The sequence below is a fragment of the Chroicocephalus ridibundus genome, chromosome 8 (assembly GCF_963924245.1).
Source record: "Chroicocephalus ridibundus chromosome 8, bChrRid1.1, whole genome shotgun sequence".
NCBI lineage: Eukaryota > Metazoa > Chordata > Aves > Charadriiformes > Laridae > Chroicocephalus > Chroicocephalus ridibundus.
This window is the reverse complement of record NC_086291.1, coordinates 32,280,086-32,300,154: the sequence shown is the minus strand read 5'-3', so window position 1 is coordinate 32,300,154 and position 20,069 is coordinate 32,280,086. Positions and strand designations below refer to the sequence as shown.

At 54.1% G+C, this 20,069-nt stretch overlaps 1 protein-coding gene across 1 annotated transcript in view; it reads left to right on the top strand.

Moving 5' to 3' along the window:
• Positions 1–2,255: 2,255 nt before the first annotated feature.
• PRRX1 (paired related homeobox 1) overlaps positions 2,256–20,069 on the top strand; it is a 43,677-nt gene continuing 25,863 nt past the window's right edge. Inside the window, exon 1 of the mRNA XM_063345082.1 lies at positions 2,256–2,803. Coding sequence (XP_063201152.1) covers positions 2,563–2,803 — 241 coding nt within the window. The 5' untranslated portion in view covers positions 2,256–2,562. The remainder of the gene's footprint in view (positions 2,804–20,069) is intronic.

Here is a 20,069-nt window from a genome sequence, read left to right as displayed (position 1 = left end):
GGTTCAGCTTGTCCCTCAGCAGAGTTCTGCCACCCAGTCATAGGAATCCAGTTGTGTTGCAGGAGGGGAAAGGAGGTGTTTAAGCCACTTCCAGAATGTGAAGCTGGCACCCCATGTTGCTTTTCAGCCTGCGTGTGCTGTACGTATGGGGAGCATCCGTGGCTCGCTTCAGTGTGAAGCCACAGTAGCCGGTCTTGGAGCTGGGCCCCTTTGTTGCCTTGTGGGTGAGACTCTGCTTCTGTAGCGGATGCACACGTGTTGGTCTGGTCACCCACAGCACCGACATGCTTTCACCCACCATCTTTCCAGGGCATCTGCTGGTATTGGGCTGCATTCCCAAACTCCGAGGCAGGGAGGGAGAGTTGTCTGAAGGATGCCCTTAGACATGGGGACATCTAAGGAGGAATACTTCTTACCAGGGATGTCAGTGAGGATAACGGTGAAGGTGGCACAGAGAGCTCTTGCTCTCTGTGGTTTTGCACTGTCACCCCCATGGCAGAGGTTGCCTGGGGCTAAGCGCAGTGGAAAGGGCTGTTTATGGCTAGGACTCCATGACACCCACTCAGAAAAGCCAGGTCAGTTGCAACATCCATTTGAAGGGGAACAGGGAAAAAGAGGGTAAAAAAACCCAGCTCACCGAGAAAGAAGGCAGACAAATATCTGGGAAAGGCAGAGAAAAAGGGTGTTTCGTGTGCTGGGCAGCCCACGGGGGTGTGTACGGATAACCATTCTTCAGAGCATGGAAATGCGTACGCCCACCCACCCTGCTGTGCCTAAACCTGGAGACCCTGAGGTCTGGGGTACAAGATGCCAGCATTCAAAAGCCAGACAGATACAGCCTCGCACACCCGTGTAAAGACACAGCTCCTTCCCCATCGAACACGTGGGCAAGTGCCGCAGGACATCACACACAAATGCTCCCTCACGTGCAGAAAAAGGGCCACACCAGCGTGCAGTAAGGCACACGCTGCTGTGTACATGCATCGATGCACACATGGTGTTTCGGGTGGATATGCACCCACGTGCAACCTCGCCCCAGTGCTTTTTCTGCCCTTTCCAGCCTGTGCCCACCAGCTTTGCTCGCCCCCAAGCTGGGGACAGCAGAGCCCCATGGCCCTGCCATGCTCATTTGGGTCTTTGAGACTGCAAAGGGTAAACCGGGACCGGGGGCAGGGGGGGAGCCTGAAAGCAAACTAATGATGAAAATGTCTCCTCCATGCCTGTGCCTTAATTAAATGCATGGAGAGGCTCGGGGAAGCACATCTGTTTTCAATCTGGAGCCCTTTGATGGCATCAAATGTTCTTTCCCCAGATCAGGGGGGATGGAAATTCTGGGCTGGCTGTGGCAGCTCGGAGCCCAGGCTCCAGCCACGGGGACGCGGCGGCCTTTCCTGGCCGGCAAGACCCTTGCTGTCCCTTGCTGCCAGCCCTGCTGCCCTCGGGGCCCTCCTGCAGCCAGTGAGGGTCCAGGGGTACCTCCCTGCACCTCTGCCTTGGCCATGGGTGCCAGCCAGGCCAGGCCAAACTGCTGGGACCTCTTTGCTCACTGGCCTGAGGAGCTCTGAGTGAGTCCTCCTTCTTCTGTCTTTTTCTCTTTGCTGTTTCTCTTTTTGGCTTTTTTTTTTCCTTTCTCTTCTGCTCTTTTGCTCTCCTTTTGGTCTGTCTTCTCTTTCTTAGTTCCCTGTTGCACTTTATCTTCCTCTTTCACTATTTTTCTTCTTCCTTTCCCCTCTCCCTTTCACACTTTCTTTTCCATTTCTCTTTGTCCCCTTTTCTATCTGCAATTCTCATTTTCACTATTTCTCCATTTCACCGTATTTCTCTCCTCCTGCTCCTCTCCTCTGCCCCGGGAGCCCTCCCCAGGGCCGTGCCCATCCTCCTCTCCAGGAGCACCCCCGGGGTGACAACGCCGGGGGGGGACACGCCACACCCCGCCTTTGCGCCCCTCTCCCCACCACGCCCCCCCCCCAAACCGTGGGGCTCCCCCAGCCGCCCCCCCCTCCCCCCAACCAGGAGCTAATGAGCTCGGCGGGGCCGTCGCTGCCCACCCCCGTCCCGGGGGGGTGCCGTGCCGGTGCCACGTCCCGGCGGGGCCCCGCGGGCCGCCCTCCCCCGGGTGCCCGGCTGCGGCCGGAGCGGCGCGGAGCCGCCCCCGCCGTTTGAAGTGCGGGGCGGAGGGGAGGGGAGGGCAGCGCAGGGGCGGAGGGAGGGGAGCCGCCGGCAGCGGAGGCGGAGGGACGGGGCGCACCCGCCCCGGCGGCCCCACAGCCACCCTGCGCCTCCCGGCCGGCGGCAGCTCCCCGCGCCCCGGCGCCCCGAGCCGGCCGCGCCGCCTCGCCTCTCCCCTCCGGCATGTTTTAAACCCGGCCCTGCCCGCTCCCCTTCGGGCTTCCCCTCCCGCCGCCGTCGGGTCCCGTCCCGTTCCCCCGTCTTCGGTCCTCGCGCATCTTTCCCCCCCCCCGCCACCACCTCCCTCGAAGGGCCGGCGGCTGGGGGGGAGCGGGGGCGGTGGGCGCCCCCGGGGGCGGGGGGGGCGAGGGCAGAAAAGCCCCGCTCGACACCATGGCGTCCAGCTATGCCCACGCCATGGAGAGGCAGGCCCTGCTGCCCGCCCGCCTCGACGGCCCCGCCGGCCTGGACAATTTACAAGCCAAGAAGAACTTCTCCGTGAGTCACCTGCTGGACCTGGAGGAGGCGGGCGACATGGTGGCCGCCCAGGCGGACGAGGGCGGCGGAGAGCCCGGCCGGAGCTTGTTGGAGTCCCCCGGGCTGACCAGCGGCAGCGACACCCCGCAGCAGGACAGTAAGTGGCGGGGACACCCCACTTCCATCCCTCCCCGGGGGCGAGGGGCCGCTGCGGCCTTTCCAACGTGCGGAGCGGCCGGGGGAGCCGGTGCCGGCCCCGAGGGGGCTCCCGCGGGGAAGCGGCCGGACGAGCCGCCGGCCGGTCCTCGGGCCGGCTCGTCCGGCTCCCCGAGACGGTCGTGTCCGCGTCCCCCCTGCCCTCGGCGGGGCCGGCACCCGGCAGCGTGCGAAAACGCTTGTTTTCCCCCAACGGCGTCCCGGGAACGGGGGAGCGGCGAGCTGCCCTTCGCCGCCGTGCCGCGCTCGTCGGGTCCCGCTCCGCGCCGCTCCGTCTCCCTTCGGGGGACCCGGAGGAAAACAGCCCTGGGAGCCGGGGCGGGCAGGATCGGGCCGGAGGGCTGAGCCCCCTTTTCCCATCGCCTGCCGGGGGGCTGAGCACGGAGTTTGGCTGGATGGGGCGAGGCGCGGCAGGCGGCTGAGCCTCCCTCCGTCCGTCCGTCCGTCCATCCACCCACCCACCCGTCGGATCTGGGACCGGCACCGTAGTTTGCAGGACGCCGGGAAGCTGCTCGTGGGTCTGGATGGGGAACGGACGATTGTCCGACGACCTGGCCGGAGCATCGCGGCTCGCAAACGGCCCGAGGGTGCGTGCGTCGCCGCAAAGTGGCGCCGCCGGTCCCCTCCTTCCCGACCCCCGGTTCTCCCGGTGCGGGGGTGATCCAGGCCCGGCGGGCAGGGCAGGGCGCAGAGCTGCCCCTGAGCTGCCCGTTCTAGCGGGTCCTCGTTTGGGAAGGCAAATAGCCGTGAAACAGCAGCCCGGCGGCTGGAGGGCAGCGGGGACGGGCGCCGGCTTGCGCGGCATTTTCCAAGGGGAGCGCTGGCAGAAAGGGCGACCCGCGGCGGAGCGGGGTGAGGGGGGTGTGCAACCCCCACCCAGGGCCAGCAACCCACCCCCCCCGCCTCTCCCCTTGCCCTCCCTCTGCTTCCAGATTAAAAAAAAAAAAAAAAATAGAGAAAATCCCCGGCCGCAGGAACTGACCGCGATTCTCGCTGTGGGTAAGGGCCGGCTGCGGCCGCCCCCGCCGTGCCTCCCGTGGGGCGGGCAGGGGCCGCGGATGCGGGCAGGGGCTCGCTTCCCAGCGTGCCCCCCATCCCGGGCTGGGGGGCTGCCCTGCGGCTGCCGTAAGGCCAAAAAAAAAAAAAAAAAAAAAAAACAAGCCAAACCCGAAAAGCGAGCGAAAATCGCGATTGCAATTACATTGCGATTTTCGTTCGCTTTTAATTTGTTTTGGTTTTGTTTTTTTTTTTTCCCACCGGGAGCCGCCTCCGACCCTCTTTTCCCGCGGGTCCGACGTGGCTTTCTCCGGATCCCGACGAAAAATCGGGCTGGGGAAGGGGGGAGCCTTCCAAAAAGCAGCCGCTCCTTGCACCACCGCCCGTGGGATCCCCGGCAAGCCATTTTCTCCGGGGGGGGACGTGTGTGTGTGTGTGGGGAAACATCATTCCCAGTCGGGTTTATTGCGGGATGCGGTCGGGAAGGGAGCGAGGGATGCGCGGCTGCCGGAGCGGCTCCCTGCCCTCCCAGGGACCCGGATCCGGGAGCGGCTGGTGGACCGAACGCCGCTTAAAAAAAGTTTTCCCTTCCCAGGACCCGCGAAAATGATGCAATTTCTGGCCCCAAAGGCATATATTTTAGCGGGGAAGGCAGTGATTGCTGCTCGCCCCTGTGCCACAACACTGTGGCCGGCCGGTCCTCAAGATACTAACCAACAAATTACAGAGACAGCTCTTTTTTTCCTTCTGTTTCACCCCCTGGTTTCGTTTGTATTTTATATTTGGACCTGATTTGCTCCTGACGCAGCCCCTTGCTCTCTGAGGCTAGCTCCATCAGCCTGGAAAAGAGGGGCTGTGTTTTCCCCGCTACCCACCCTGCTCTCAGGGCATAAAACGGACCAAAAAACCTCAGTCCGAGGGTGTGTTTCCCAGCCAGCATTGCCAAGCAGGGACCAAACTACAGCTTCAAATAATTTAGAAGTTCTCTGAATGCTGTAAAAGTTTTAATGCCGTTGCGGTGAATTAGAAAGTTTTAAAAGTATTCTAAAGTAAGCAAAAAAAAAACCCAAAAAACGGGGATAAATTCTCCCTGGTTTATTGGGCAGAGCTGTCATCTGGGCTTTCTGGCTCTTTCACTGGTGTGTTTAGCAGATCCCATGAGCCTCCGTGCCTCAGTTTCCCCATCTATTGCCTGTGTTTTGTGAAGTGTTTTCCAATCCGTGCAGGAAAAGGACTGTGCTGGAGCTAGGCAGTGCAATAGAGGTATGAGCTTTTCTGGGTGAAAAATGAGAGCTGGTTCAGTGGAAAAGCTAACACAGGGCTCGGTTATTCTCCGTGTTACTAAAGGCGAGAAGGTAAAAGCCGTTTGGAGAAATTGTGGAATGTTTCAAGAATACCAAAAATGTTCTTCCAACCTGAAGGAGAGTCAGCTAATCTGTCACTGATTTCTGTCCTAAACTGAAGTGAAAAGCCAAATTATCAGCGCTGTTTTTGTAATTCAAAATCGAGGGGAAAAGTTTGGCACAGAAATGACAAAAGGTTTCATTTAGAACATTTGAGGTTGAAGGCACTATTTCACCACTAGTTCGTTTGAAAGAGGTTCAGGGGGAAATGTTTACCACTGGTTCATTTGAAGGAGGTCCAGGGGAAAATGTTTCTCTTATTAAAAAAGAAAAAACAACATCCTCGGGAGTAGCTGTGATCGTAATATTTACAGGGAGAACTGTCAGCGTATTAAGGAGCTGATTTTCCAGTGGTGCTGTGAAGCTGTCACTCTCACTGACTTTAGTTCAGCTTGTAGCTCTGAAAGCCGTACCCTAAAAGCTGATAGAATTCCCAGCAAAGCTCCCTGCCTCTGCCGCTTTGCCAGGAAGACTTTGCAACCCGAGTTCCTCTTCATTGCAAAACCACCTGTTAAGATACAACCAGCTCTTGCTTCAGTAGCAGGGCTTTCCCTGACTCTGGCTAAAACTGGGATGGAAATGCGGGTCCCAGCTCAACAGAGGGGACCCCCTGACCTTCCCAGCACTCAGCTCCTCTCTGGGGTAGCAGAAACCTGGCCGGTGGCATATGGGTTCCCAGAGCTCCTGCCTGTGAGCAGGGTTAATTCTCCAAATCCAGAGCTGGTAAGCTATTAGCTTTTTTCTTTTTTTTTTTTTTTTTCCCCTCCCCCCCCGCTTAAGATGGCATTTTTGACCTCTGCTTTTTTCCGGTGTGTTTGTTTGAGTCTCGCTGTTGATGGCTCATAAAATGACACGGAGAAAGTATGAGCAGCAGAAGAAAAATTGTTATGCCTGGGTTTCTTTTGTGAGGAATGAACAAACCCTGCTTTGGTCCAGTACGTGCACGAGTTCTGCGTATTGAGTTATTACTGGCCTTTAATTTCTCTTCAGTATAAAGGCGATGGCAGTCGGGGGGCTGCGCTTCTCTCCCAGGCTCGCAGATATCCTCGGGGCTGGTTTGCGATTAAAGCTGGGGCGAAGGCTGCCTGCGGCTCCCCACGACTCCTTCTGCCCCGGTGGGCATCGCGACCCCTCGGCACTGCTGCTCCTTCCCAAGGATGCAGGAACGCTGCCGGGGCGGGCGGGAAGAGGTGAGTTTCTGTGCTCAGGCTGGGGTCAAGCAGAGCATCCGATCCGTGCTGGCTTCAGCCCCCTCTTCTCAGGCAGCGGGGTCGAGAGCAGGAGGGAAGGGCTGTCTCGGCTTCTCGTTTGGTGACGGATGAGATTGCCACGGGATTTCTTAGAGATCAGAAATAGAAACGATTTCAGGGAGGACTGAGGATGGCTCTTCACTGCAGCGGTGTGCGGAGGCAGCGTCCGGCTCGGGAGTCTGAGAGACTAGGAGGATGGGCTGGGGCAGAGATCGCTCCATTGCTCCTGGGCTTTACCCTCTGGCTCTCTCCTTACTGGCAGTCTGAGGCAGGATCCTGAGCTGAAGGACCTTTGGTCCGCTCCCGTAGGGCTGTTCTTTATGCTTTATGCCTCTTTATAATCAGAACGAGTGAGGCCGCTGCAGGAGTAAAAAGGGGTGTGTAAATGTTGAATTGTTTCTCTTTTTTTTTCGCTGATTCTGAGGTTTTCTGCAGTGTTGTGCCTCCCCACCCATCACAAAAAAGAAACGTATGCCCCCTTAAAAACAGGTGGAAAAGCTCGGCTGCTGCTTTGAAATGTGAAAAGTGATTCTGGGCTGCTGAGTCCACTTGGAGGGTGAAAGTGAGAGGAAGCTCCAGGGTTTTCTTTGCAAACCTTTGCTTTATCTTGAAGTAGGAAGTGGCTCTTTTGTTAGTAAAACACAGCCCTCATTCCCAGAAGATGCTGAGACTGAAGACCCGGGGATGTACAAAGAATAGAAAGGTGGGGGAAAAAATGCAGGGTAAATTGATTAAATCTAGCAGCTGTTTTCTTCCTCTCCTGTCCTGCACAGCTGATGGACAAAGGGAGAGTCTTCGGGAAGCAGCTGATGTCCACAGGTTGCACAAGGGTGAGCAGTGCCTTAACCCCGCGGGCAGCGGCGAGCATCCTTACAGGGTGCTGCCCAGACAGGCTTTCCAGAACCGATCCTCCTCTTCCAGCAGCCCATGTGGAAAAACTGAGGATCGGATCAACGTTATTTTTAGGGCACTTATCGTTTATGTTATCTATGTGAAAAATACAACAGCTGGCTTTTTCTTGGGGGAGTAATCTTTACCCGTGCCGGTTGGACTGCGCGTGTCCTAGAAGCTTCTTGCGGAAAGAGCGAACAGTGTTCACTTGAGTAAAGGTTGAATAACAGCTAACTAACACAAAGCAGTTGTTAGAAGTTAGCTGACCTTCTTTCCGTTTATGTTCCTTGGGCGTATCTATTTAATTTCACTCTCAGGCTGGCTGGCGCATGGTTATTGCGGCAACTATCTCGCGGTGTGGGATATTTTTCTTACGTCCCCGAACCCGACAATTTGAAGCGTGAAAAACATTTTGTGTTTTTCACATACGTTTCTAGAGCTTCTGGACGCCAGCAAGAGATGGGAATGTGGCTCCGTCAGAAACCTGGAGTCTTAAAAAAAAAAAAAAAAAAAAAAAAAAAAAAAGGACTCCCCCAAAGCAAACAAAAATGGACAACGTACTATTATTGACAAGGAAAAAAGAGCCACGTGAATTTGAAGGAGGGAGCTGACTCAGTTTGCAAGTTCTGGACATGCTGCCCCCCTTTTGACGGCCGAAACTAGACTTTTATTTGTTTGTGAATTTCACTTTTTTTGATCATAATCGGTTTTGCTTCCTGGTTCTCATGGGCTCATAATTTGCTGACGGTATTTGTGTTTTCAATCCATCCCCACAAAGCTTCCAAGTTTTTAATTTGAAAAAGATTTTGCTGAAAGTTTTTACTGGGGTTTCTTTTTCCCCCTCCCTTTATGTAATGAAAACATTTCCATGAAAATTAGATTTTGAAATCTCTCGTAAAACTTAAAGGTTTGGTCTAAACTGCTAGAACGCTTTTAATGAACATCAGCTTTCTGTCATCTGCACCGAGTTTCCACTACTAGCCAGTCTATTTTCCATCTTTTTGATGATGTATAAAGCCGTGATCGCATGGGAAAATATTATCTCAGGGTTAATTTGTGCAATCCTTACTCACACCATTGCGTGCAATTCAATGGACTGCTTATATGTATGCCAGTTGATGAGTATTAGCATTTACAGACTTGACGGGCAGCCTTGAATCATGCAGAAAAACCCTTTTTTTTCAGGCCGGTGGAATATTTCTGCGCTGGCATGAAACAGTTTTTGCTGCCTGCATCCAGGGGCACCATCCGTTTGCCTTTCGGCAGAGGTGCAACATGCATCCAAATATGTGACATTAGGAAGCAGAGCAAGAGCTTGGACACAGTAATAAATAAGCAGGAGGGGCTTTGAGCATTTGACAAGGCAGACACAGAATTACAAGGTCATAATTCCTTTGAGGGTATATATATATTTTTTTTTTTTCTTTTTTTCTTTTTTCCCCTGGTTAACTGAGTTTGCTCCTGTGGTTTTTGACATCACCAGAATGGTTTGATGGGATTATAGGTGTTTATTCCTGGTTGGGAGTTGTTTATGATATATTTAATCGTTTTTGAAACCCGTATTAAGCAGCCCTGAGGGAGCTGTGCTCCTGCTGGGCCTCCGTTGCATAATGAAGTACATCACGAGTATTTACCAAGTGTCACAATATTCCAGACTTGGGCCTCCGTTTCTGGGGAGGATGAATCACTGCCTTGCTGGTTCCCCACCCTACTCGCGTTTCCTAAAGGAGGCTTGGATTTCGGGGCGGATTACGGAGATGTGAAGCGAGGATCATCACAGGCTGGCTGGAGGAGCTGTTGTCCAAGGCTCTGATCTGACTTTCGGCTTGAACTGTCCTCAGGAATTTACACGCAGGGCACAGGAAGGTTTCAACTTGTGCTCGGGCGGTGGAGCACAGAGCACGGGTTTTTAGTCTGGTTCCCCCAAGAGAAAAACCATAACAGGTTCCGCCGCATGTGGGAAGAGATCTTCTGAACCCACTGGCTGCTCTGGTGGGAGAGCAGACAGCTCACAGGGGTGTGAAAACCCAGCTCCGGTGGGGTGTGGAGGAGGATGCCAGCAGTGCCTCCCCCTGAGGGGGAGCTGCTGCATAAATTCAACCTCTTACTAGCCACTGGAGAGTCTCTGCGCTCTTTCTGCTGGACTCAGCTGGTCTCTACCCCGTAGCCCTGGGAGACGCGGTGAGGTGGGGATGGGGGCTCAGCAGAGGTGCACCGCGTATCTGCTGGGAGCGCGGTGGCATAATTTTGAGAGAAGTTTCTTTCAAAGGAGAACATCTGGGGGCTGCTGGTTGGGAAGGGGAGGGAGCGGTGGTGCCAGACCTGAGGGCTGGGGGCCACCTCCTGCAATGGAAAGCCTGGCATCTGCAAGGATGAGTCTGCGAAGGCCAAAGCTGGGAAGAGAGGCCTGATGAGCAAGCCAGTGAGCATCTATTTCAGCTTACATAGCTTTCTGGGCTCCTCTCTCACCTCCAGAGGCCGAGAAAAGGTTAAGCCAGTGTTTCAAGCACTGTCCCAGACAGTCTGGATTTGCTGTGCCCGTATGAAGTGAACGTTTGCCTTGGAGTGGCAGTCCAGGACCTCCTGGTGCCTTGTGTTCCTGGAAGGGAAGGGTAGAAGAGAGGTTAAGGGAGCCAGCTGTGCTGTTAACAAGTCACTACATCCTATTGCAGCGTCCAGTTCGTATTCCACCCAAATTTTCCCCCATTTCTGGCTAAAGAAATTTTCCTACAGGAGAAACTCCAGCCAGTCAGCGAGACTGCTGGGCAGGGCAAACATCCAAAGAACCGCTCAGGATCTGGCTAGGACCATCTCCACGTCTTGATGAGCTGCTCAGGCAGCAAAACTGCTTTTGCACCGAGGGCTGGAATTCATCAGGAGCCTGGGGACGTTGTTTCCTGCTCTGAGCCCACCAGCGGATGAACTTCTCCTGTGGCCTCCTTGACCAAAGTAAGCCCAAAGTTATCCGTGTCCCTGTGCATCCGGAGACAAGACAGAATTGCCACCAGCAGCTGCTGAGTGGGCAGGCTTGGAGAAGGAAAATGGCATCCAGCTCTGAAGGGGACTAGCAGTCCCAGGGGCACTGGGAACAAAGCGGGATGCCTGGGGGCGCCAGGCCACAGTGGGTGGCTACAGAAAGCAGCAGCCAAGTAGCTCCCAGCCCTCTCTTGTAGCCAATGTAGATGCTGGACCAGTCAAGGTTGGGTAGGTTTTGATCCCATGGGGACCTTCGTCAGTCTGCTGTTTGCTCTTGGTTTTGTTGTCTGTGGCTGCTGAACGAGTGGTGGGTGAGTGGGGCTGAGCTGCAGCCGGTGTGCCGGTGAAGCCATGAAGACCTGCTCAGTGCTCTGGAAGTTGCCCTCTTTCGGAAGCGTCATTAATACGACCCACATTTGGGGGGAAAAAAAAAATCACGCTAGCAGCTTTCAAAGAGCCGTCGCTTCTCCGCCTCAGCTCAGCGGAGCCGGGGCTCTGCAGGGGTGGATTGGACTTTAACAGGGAAAAGTGCCTGAGCCGTAACAGTGCAAACGGAGTGTTAATGCTCTGGGCCTGGTGCTGCAGAAAGGGCTGCCCTTGCCGGTAGCTCTGCAGGCAGCTCCTGTCCCCGTGAAGTCTGGGCTGGTTTCCCGTAAAGCTTTGCAGAGCTCTCCCCACCCCATGGGTTGAAACGCCGGTAACGCTTCATACCTGTTATTCTTCTCTGTCCCGTGCGGCATTGCGTTTCCCCCTGGATGGAAGGTACAGAGCAGAGGTTTGTGAACCCGTCACGGAGTTCCTGCTTGGGATGGATGACTTCCATGCTGACAGTGCTGGAGAAAGCTGGTGACAACTCTGTGTCTCTTTCCTGAGCGTGTTTGCTCCCATTCGGCACTGGGAAGACTGTCTCTTGACAGGAGCTGGTAGCACAGCCTGTCCGGTCTTGAGCGCTTGAGGTTGTCAGAGCGCATGTATTGGTGATTTTGCAGTGAGAGACAGGAAAAAAAAAAAAGCTTTCAAGACCAGTCCAGACCCAAGCTCTGCATCCGGCTGCCTTCACTCCGAATGCTGATGGGAGTCTATACCTCTCCGTGGATCAGGGATGGGGAGCCAAGGTGGTGGTGGAAACACGGGTCTGGATTTCATGCGCACACACAAGGCAGCCTGCTGGGGAGTGCATTTTTCTGCTCCACGTGTTCCCCAGGCTGTGTGGGGCCGCTCTGCTTGGGGGGACCGCAGGGCAGGGGTTGTACAGGGCGGTGTTTGCTGGTGTTGGGAGCAGCCTGCCCGGAAAAGGTTTGCACCCAAAATCCAAATGAAAACAGTGGGGCTTTTTTTCCCTGCAAACCTCAGCAGAGAAGGCGCAGTAGGATGACCCAGCCTGTCTTTTTGTTTCTCCAAAATGCTTTGGTGCCTTGACCACAGAGTCTTGAGGTCTTTTTTTCCTGTATACTTGCTGCCGTAACTTGGCCAAGTTCACCTTGCTGTGCTTCAGTTTTCTTGCCCATACAACTGGGTACAATCCCAGCCCCTAATTTAGGGGCTTTGAAATCTGCTGGATGTGTGATATGTAAGAGCTTGGCTTTAACAGTGACTCGGGAAGGTTCTCCTCCCTCTGCATTGCCCCCAGCAAATTGCTGTTTCATCTGCCTCTGTCTCTGGAATCGACCACCTTCTGTGTTAATTAACTGATTAGCATTGAGGAGATCCCCTTCCATGAACTGGAGCAACTTCCAGCAAGTTTGTTCCTGCAGGGAACCCACCTTCTGCTCGGGTGCACCTGAGTGCACCCAATGCCCTTGGGGCGAGTTGTGTTTGCTGCGTGAACCCATCCATGGGGTGAAATGGGGTTTTCGGTGGCGGATTTTTGCATGGGGACTCGGATCTCCTGAACATTTTGAGATGCTTGGGCTCTCCACGAACCCAAAGGATGCAGAGAGCGGCACGTGCCGGTCAGCTGGAAGGTCTCTGAAGGGTTTGACAGCAGGCACTGGAATTCCCAGCAGCTGGTTGGGATGGTCGCACTCTTTTTCTTGGCTGTTGCCTTGTCTTGAAGGTTTGGCCAAAAATATCTTTACTTACAGTTTCCTTCGTTTGGACAACTGCTGATACGTTTCGTGGAAACAAGGGGAATTGCTCAGGAATAAGTGCTTGCGATGCATTGCTTGTTGGTGATTTGTTTTTCATTATTTTTCCTTAAAAAAAAAAAAATCAGCTAATCAGTAAAAAGAAACAATCACCTGTGATTTAGGAGCGGGATCTCTCATTGTGAATAATAAATTAGTGTCGGGAGACCAGGCAGACAGAATGGTTGATGAATATCCTGCAGGCTGAAAGTTGTTTATCAAGCCTGTTTGAAGACTTATGACTAACAAGCTCATTTACAGAGTTTGGAGTCTGTTCATGAACCGTTCTCCAGCTGGGAGGATGTGGGAATCATCAGAAAATGTATTCACAAGTTACTCGATCATTTAAAAAAAACCAAAAAACGGATCAAACAAACAAAGGCTGGTTTTTGGAAGGGAACTGTAAATTCCTCCTCCCCCCCAGTGGGCTTTCTGAGGCATTCCCCTTAGGAAAACGAGGGGCCCGGAGAAGAATGAAGAACGCCACGTCGCTCACTAATGACCTATTTTGGTGCTAACCCTTCCTCTGAATGCCCCGCCACCGGCCAAGCTCTCCAGCTGCGGGAGAGCTGGTCCTCCACGGGACATGCTCCGCGAGGTCTGGTCACGGGCGCCTGACAGGACAGATCCATCTCGTCTCCACCAGTTATTCCCAGTGGGGACATCGGGCTTGCTGGGGGAAGTGGCGGCTCTCGCTCCTCCGATGAGCTTACAGAGCAGATCTCCTGCAAGTCACAGCCCAGGGCGTTTCTGCGTGGTGCCCTCCAAAGGAGGGCAGCACAGGAGACACTGGTGTCAACCTGCTGTCTATAAAGGGGGACGAATTTGGTGTAAGGAGCCTATGCTGGAGCGCTGTGGCTACGCGCCCTTTGCAAATCTGCTCACCTGGCCTTGAACCAACTCCCCTGCTCAATGCAAAACGCCGCATCTTTATGAGGAGAGGCAGATGTTTTCCAACCACAGCATCTCCTGTAGTTCTGCCTCGTTTGCGGAGCGTCCTCTCCTTGTGCTCAGCCGTGGAGAGGGCTCCAGGGCGGCTGCGTTTGGGGCAAGCTGCATGTCAAGGAAGATGCAAACTGGGTTGGAAAAATAAAAAAGTCCAGAGAAGAAAAGCAGTAAGGAGAGCTCCAGCATCCAGTTTAGGAGGAAAGAAGAGGTGCTTAAACTCGAGAAGAGGAGAGTATAAACTGATGCCCAATGGATTCTAAGCCCACCTACTTCTCTTGCAGCAAGGGAGATTAAGTGAGGCAGAAGGGGAATCCTGCCAGGTCTAGTGAGGAAGAGGTGGTGCAAGGATGCTGTGGAGACCCCAAGCACACATCTGGTGGAGACAAACATGTGAAGGGATAAACAGCGTAGAGCTCCTGCCCTGGGAAGGGAGTCCCAAGTTTCAGTGGCTGCGTGACTTTGGTGGGAACATGCCTGTGTGCTAAACCCTGCATTTCGTCTGTCCTGGCCAGCACAATGGCGCTGCCTTCAATTTTCCAAGCAGGTTGCTGTGCTGTGTTCAACTGGGGTCCCTGTGGGGCAAGAGGGACCCATCCAGCTGAGGGAAGGCACGTGAATGGGGAAGGGACACGGTCGCCGGGGGGGAACCCACTGCTGGGAAACCAGGCAACAGATTTCCTCGGCGTGGCTTTTGGCATTGTGGGCTGGAAGTAGCTGGTGCGATGGAAAAGACGAAGTAATCTGTGATTAGGGGGAGGGAAAAAAAAAACCCATGCCCCAAAAAGCTGCGCTTCATCAATCCGGGCAGGCTCATGTCCGCCTTTGCGAATGCTGTGTGCTCCTCCGGCCAGAGATGGTCTGTGTCTGGAGGAGGCTGGTGTGACCAAGTGAAGAGGACGTCTTGTTCTCGCAGTGTCGGAGCACTCTGTGCAGAGCTGGGTGCTGAATCCTGATTTTTCTCACCGGGGGTGGTGGTGGGCTCCCCGTTCTCCCGCCGCCTCTTGAGCACGGCGCTGCTCTCCAGGCTTCCTCGGAAGGGCTCTGCTCTCTGCCGTGCTTCCCCGGTCTCCGCTCCCAGTGGGAGCTGTTTTCCTCCTGTGACGTAGCGCAGTCCCTCTCAGGCCACGCAACGCCGAGAGTCCTTCCAAGACACTTGTGATGATGGATTTGAATCCCCATTTCCGTGACTCTCTAGGAAGAGGTCTTTCTTTTGTGCGGTTTTGTTTTTTTTCCCCCTCTTCAATCCATCAGAGAAAGGTAGAACAAGAGCCAGTGGCTGAGAGCAAAAGCCAGACATGCATTCAAAGGAGGCAGAAAACATGCTTTTTTTTTTTTTTTGACTGTGAGATGCTATGTAATCACTAGAAAGAACTCCGAAGGAGAACGTTGGCTTCTCCATCCGTGAATGTCTGGAAGCCCTTTTGGAAGAGCTGCTTTTGTCAGCCATGAGTTATTGGTCTCGCTAGCAGGGTAACTGGGTGAAACGCCGTGGCTGGGTCTCGCGCAGAAACCGGCAAAAGGAAGAGCTTGACTCTGGCCCTGGGACGGAGGGACGCGCTGCAGCATTCCTGCGCAATTCGATGTTGGGGATATTCCTGCCAGGAAATTGGATCACAGGGCCAGATGGGGAACGCAGATCCACTCGGTGCGAGTCTGTTTACGGGTTTGAACCAAAACATAGCGAGAAACGAAAAAGAAAAGCTACGTCCTCAGCTCTGATCGTAACTCAGGCTCTTAAGTGAACCAGCTGCCCCACTCATTTATAGGACAGTCCCCCCCAAAATCCTGCTGTTAGGAATAGCAGAGATAGAGAAACCTCTGCAGAACTACAGAGGGCAAACATCAGACGTGGAAACAGCCCAACTTGATCTCCTGTTTCGGGACCTCTTCTGAGTTTACTGCTGCTCTGAAGAAAACAGGCTGTTGCGTGAGATTTGTGGTATTTCTGGCCAGATTGAGAGTCTGTGTGAACAGTGTCTCTTGTAATCGCAACCCCGTCAGCTTTGGATAAAATGAGGAAAACAGGGAGAGCTGCAAATCTAATCAATGCTGGGGAGGGGGATAAACGTGCTTAGCATTCTCATGGGACAAAGGGGCTCCCAATTGGTAGGGTGGGCTCCCTGGTAAGGTCAGAGATGGCTGTGCAGGGCTGGTGCCAAGGAAAGGGAGAAAAAGGGCTTTCAGGGCCGCAGTGGTCCGAGACATCTCTTGTTGCCCGTGTCTGTGCTCCATTTTGCATTCGCTTGTCGCCATCCGGGGAGGAGCCTGCCGAAATCAGGAACAGCCAAAGAGCCGCAGAAAGGCGGCTCCCTCCGGGAGCGTTCATAGCACGAAGCCCTCGTGGCTGGCCCTCCGCTCTGCCGTCGAGCCCGCAGCGATGGGAGCCTTCCTCACCCCTGCCAAGCTGGGCATTTCCCAGCACCGATGCTCAGTGCTGGTGGCCACGTGTGCACATGGACACGCTGTTGGCCAAGGAGGATGGAAGTGGGGAGGTTTCCAACTGTGCTCCATTCCTAGAAGGGCTGTTAAGCAAAAAGTATGCAGAGAAATGGTTTGGCAAATGGTTTGGTTGGGAGGTATTACTCTTTGCTGATTAATAATGGGAATGGGGGAGAAAGATCAAAATAATCAAGCTCCTCCTAAAACTTTGCTGAGCTGAGCCACATTCAAAACTCAGTCCCGGGTGTGAAAAGTCAGAAGGTCTCTGAATTTGTCCCAGATTGACTCCAGGCGGGATTCAAGCTTCTGAAAAAAATCCATGTGCTTTCACGAGAACGTTAAATCTTCCCCAGACAGAGCCATGGCCGCGGTTCTGGGGCGTTCGGCATCACTGCGCGGTGCTGGGGTACACCTTGTCGTGCTTCGGGGACGAGGGGAGTCCTGTCTGCGCTGCAGCGAGTGTCCCTGGAGACCACCAGCATCTTCACCCAAGTCCTCCTCCTGAAAACGTGGCTCTCCACGCCATGATCAGGAGGTTCCACAAGGCATGGGTGGGAATAGGGTCACCTGAAACTGTGCTGTGGTCACCCGAAACTGTGCCACCAGCTGTGGCTCTGGCTGTTAATCCTGCTTTAGCTCAGCCTCTCTGTAAAGTGAAGAATTCTTGCATGCCCAGCGTGCAAGAGACAGGCTCTCCTGAGGGAAAATACCCACCCTGACCCAAGCTGGTCCTGTTGTTTTGAGAGAGTTGAGAGGATGCTCAAACCACCGGGGTCAAGGATGTTGCCATTAGCTAATAGCAGAGGCTGCTTGGGAAGAAGTACTAGACTTTCCTTTAACAATGTCGACAGTCACAAGGGCCAAAGAGACGGGCACCTTCCTACTTAAAAACGTAGCCCAGCATTTCTCGGGTGAGTTGCTTCTACGTTGAGAAATGCAGATTCTGTTCAACTGCAGCAGGCAGGAAATTTCTGTCGGTTCCAGCTGGAGGGGGGGAAAACCTCTCCAAATTAAAGCAATTATGGAGAAAGCAGATGCTTTGGGTAAATACTTTGATTCTGTTTTTCATTTAAAAGCAGCATCTATGTTGGGGAGGGGGTGGGGGAAGATTTTATAAGCCTCGAAATGGAAAGAAACCACTTTGACTTTTTTTTTTCCCCCCCTTTCTCTCCTGAATTTGTTTGCTAAAACTTTTAGAAGTCCTGTTAGAAGTCAGCTCCAAACAGGGTTTTAAAGTGGAGAGCCGAAAGCCATCGGTTGCTGCCAGTGCCCAGTTGTGTATGGGGGGGGGGATGATGCTGTGGGAGGATTTGGGGAGATGCGGAGGGCAGAACCGGAGGGGCTTTTCTGTTATTCTGGTGCCATCTACTGGTCCGTGGTTTGTGGCAGCGGGAAAAGGGAGGGAATCACGGGTGGATGCTGTGGTGTGGCCGGGGTCCCGCAGGAAGGTGGGATGTTCGCCCTCCCTGCGCAGAGTACAGGGATGCGGTCAGCACTGCGCTCCCCATCACCTGAGTCTCTGCTTTCTCCAGGTTTAATAGTTACAAAGACTGGCGCGTCCGTACCCAAAACATGGGGCTCGGGCTGCCCAGTCCGAGTCCTGGGCTCTTCCAGCTCTGGCCTCGCTGAGGAAGGTGAGGGGGTGTGATGTGAAGGAGGCAGCCGTTGGCGATGATGCTCCTCCCGCTGTGCACCTCCAGGTTGGGATGTCCGTGGGGCAATCCGGGCTGAGCTCTGCTGGGATTTCCCTTCACTTTGTCCGAGCAGCAACGTGCTCTGGTCTAGGTTCTCGGGTGTCTTGTAAGAGCTTGGGCTCGCCCAGCTGCTTGGTCTCTTGCTGCCGGCATCGATAATGCCTCTTCCCTTTTGCTGAGCCCCCGGGTTTTCAAGAAAATTGTAGGAGCTGGATTATCTTTGCCATTCCTGTTCAAATTGTCAAGCTGTGGTTGAAATTGGCCAACAACTCAAAAACTGACAGGGGGATCCGAGGCAAAGAGCATGTTGTGTTCTGAGTGATTTCTCCAGAAACCCAGTTGAAACCAGCTGGGGAAGCTGGGCTGCCCTTTTGTAAGGCACCTCCAAGGGGTTCGGTGCCCAGAGTAGCCCATCCAAGGACAGAGTCTCCTCTCCGGCTGCCCAGCTCCCGTGGGAGGCTGGTGTGAGCTCTGGCCCATGGCTTCTCCTCCATCGCTGCCTCTCTCCTGCCACACGTTGCACGTTGGCTTTGCTGTCCCGCTGGCTGGGCCAGCCCCGTGCGGCGTGTCCCTGGGGAGAGGATGTCCTCTCTGTTGTGGCTGCTTCAAAGGGCTGAAGCCCGTCTTCAACTTTCTTCTCCTCAACGTGGCAAGCCAGGCTCTGAGCAAGACACAGCGTGCCTGGAACCCAGCTGGCACAGGGAGCAAGGAGGAGGGAAAGCCGGGACAGGGGAAGAGATCCTCGATGGGGCTTTCCGACAACACTTCCCACTTTTTTTGAATTTTACACTTTAAAGGGAAGACCCACAACAGGAGACCCAATACCTTGGGAGCAGAATCTCTGCCGTGCAAACGTGCTCTCTGCTCTAGCAAACGCAGGGTGTCGGTTTACTTTGGTTACTATCGGTAGTAACTTTTTAAAGTGCTTGGGTTTCAAGCCGTGAAATTTCCCAGGCTCGTTTTCTCTAATGATTTGAGAGAAGTTGAAGTCCTTTCTGTGTGAAAACTGGAGGCGTGGGGAGTTTTTGGTGAAAGCTGGAAAGGCTGATGCTCAAGTACTGGTGACTGCCAGGTGGGAGAGGGTACCCCAGAGCCACCCGGGCAGTTTCAGGGATTCAGCGCTGTTTTGGGGCAGCCTGGCCCGTTTCAGCCAGTGCTGGTGGAGCTGATGGTGGAGCTACGGGGCAGACGTGTGGTTAGGGTGCACGTGGGCACCCGTCTCTCTGGACATGGCTCTGGGTGAGGGCAGCAGCAGGTCTCCCACGGCAGGCAGCGAGGGTGGGACTCTCGACTTTGGCCATAGGCTGGCAGGTAACCAGGGAAAGATACAGCCTGTGCCCAGGGGTGGGGAGTTGTAGTATTTTATTACCTCTGTGCCCTGGTGATAGATCCAGCAAAACTGCCAGAGCAACTGCAGAACAAATGCCTGAGCAACGGAAGAGGTTTGTGGGAGAAAACGGCTTGTCCTATCGCAGCCCGGGCTCGGCAAGCAAGAGGACTTGGAAGTCATCTGCGTGTAAATGATAATCAACGGGAGCGCTTTTGCCACCCCTGTTCGTGTGAGGCAATATCAGTGTGTTGTTAGCCGGCATGAAATGTAATATTTGTTGTAGTAACTCATCCGTCCTTCATCGGGGATGAATTCTCCAGCTTAAAAGGAGCTTTTCATCTCCAGCTTCGGCAATCCTTCTAATGCTGGGAACAGATTGGGTCAAAATATTATTTGGGTTTAATTTACATGAAGTTTTTCTTCCTCTTGCTTTTGATTTGGGAAAGCGTCTCTGTTCATCGGGGGCGCTTAAACTATCTGCAGAGTAAAAGCAGCGTCTGAGCTGGGAGCGGTCCCTGCGTCTCAGGCGCCCGCTCAGGAACGAGCCTGCGGCAGCAGATGACACGCGATTTGATACGCTTCTTCCCGTCAGACGTTGGGAAATAAAACATGATTCCGCTACAATTGTTGGCTTGGTCTCCCTGTGAGTCTCTGTAAAGAGAATAAATTTAAAAGGGCCTTTTTTCCCCCTGACTAGGCTCCCTAGCTAGGAGAGGACTCCAGGGTCTGCCCTGTCAAAAATGCCGTCTGACTTCTGGAGTGGGAAATGGCTGAGATTTTCCCGTGCGGTTGCCTCAAGTTGGGCATTTTAGCCTGTAGTTAGGCGCCTGACTGCAAGCGGCTTGAGCATCAAAGGGCTCTGCAGATGGGTTTAGCTGTCGCACTTCTGCTTTTAAAACCGGGCCAACTGGCTGACGATAGGCCCTTAGTACCAGGACGCCGGGTTTTGCCTGGCTCGCTAACGGAGCGCCTGAAGCCTTTATGGGAGGACTGTCGCTTGAATGCGCCGTGCCAGTACAGCGGGACTGAATTCCAGTCTCGGCGTTTCTGTGAGAGGACCGTGGCTCTTAATTCTTTTTTTTTCCTTGATTTTTTTCTTTAAGCTCCAGATTCAGGGGTCTTGTGAAAAGCTGGCGTAAAAAAGGTACATCTCT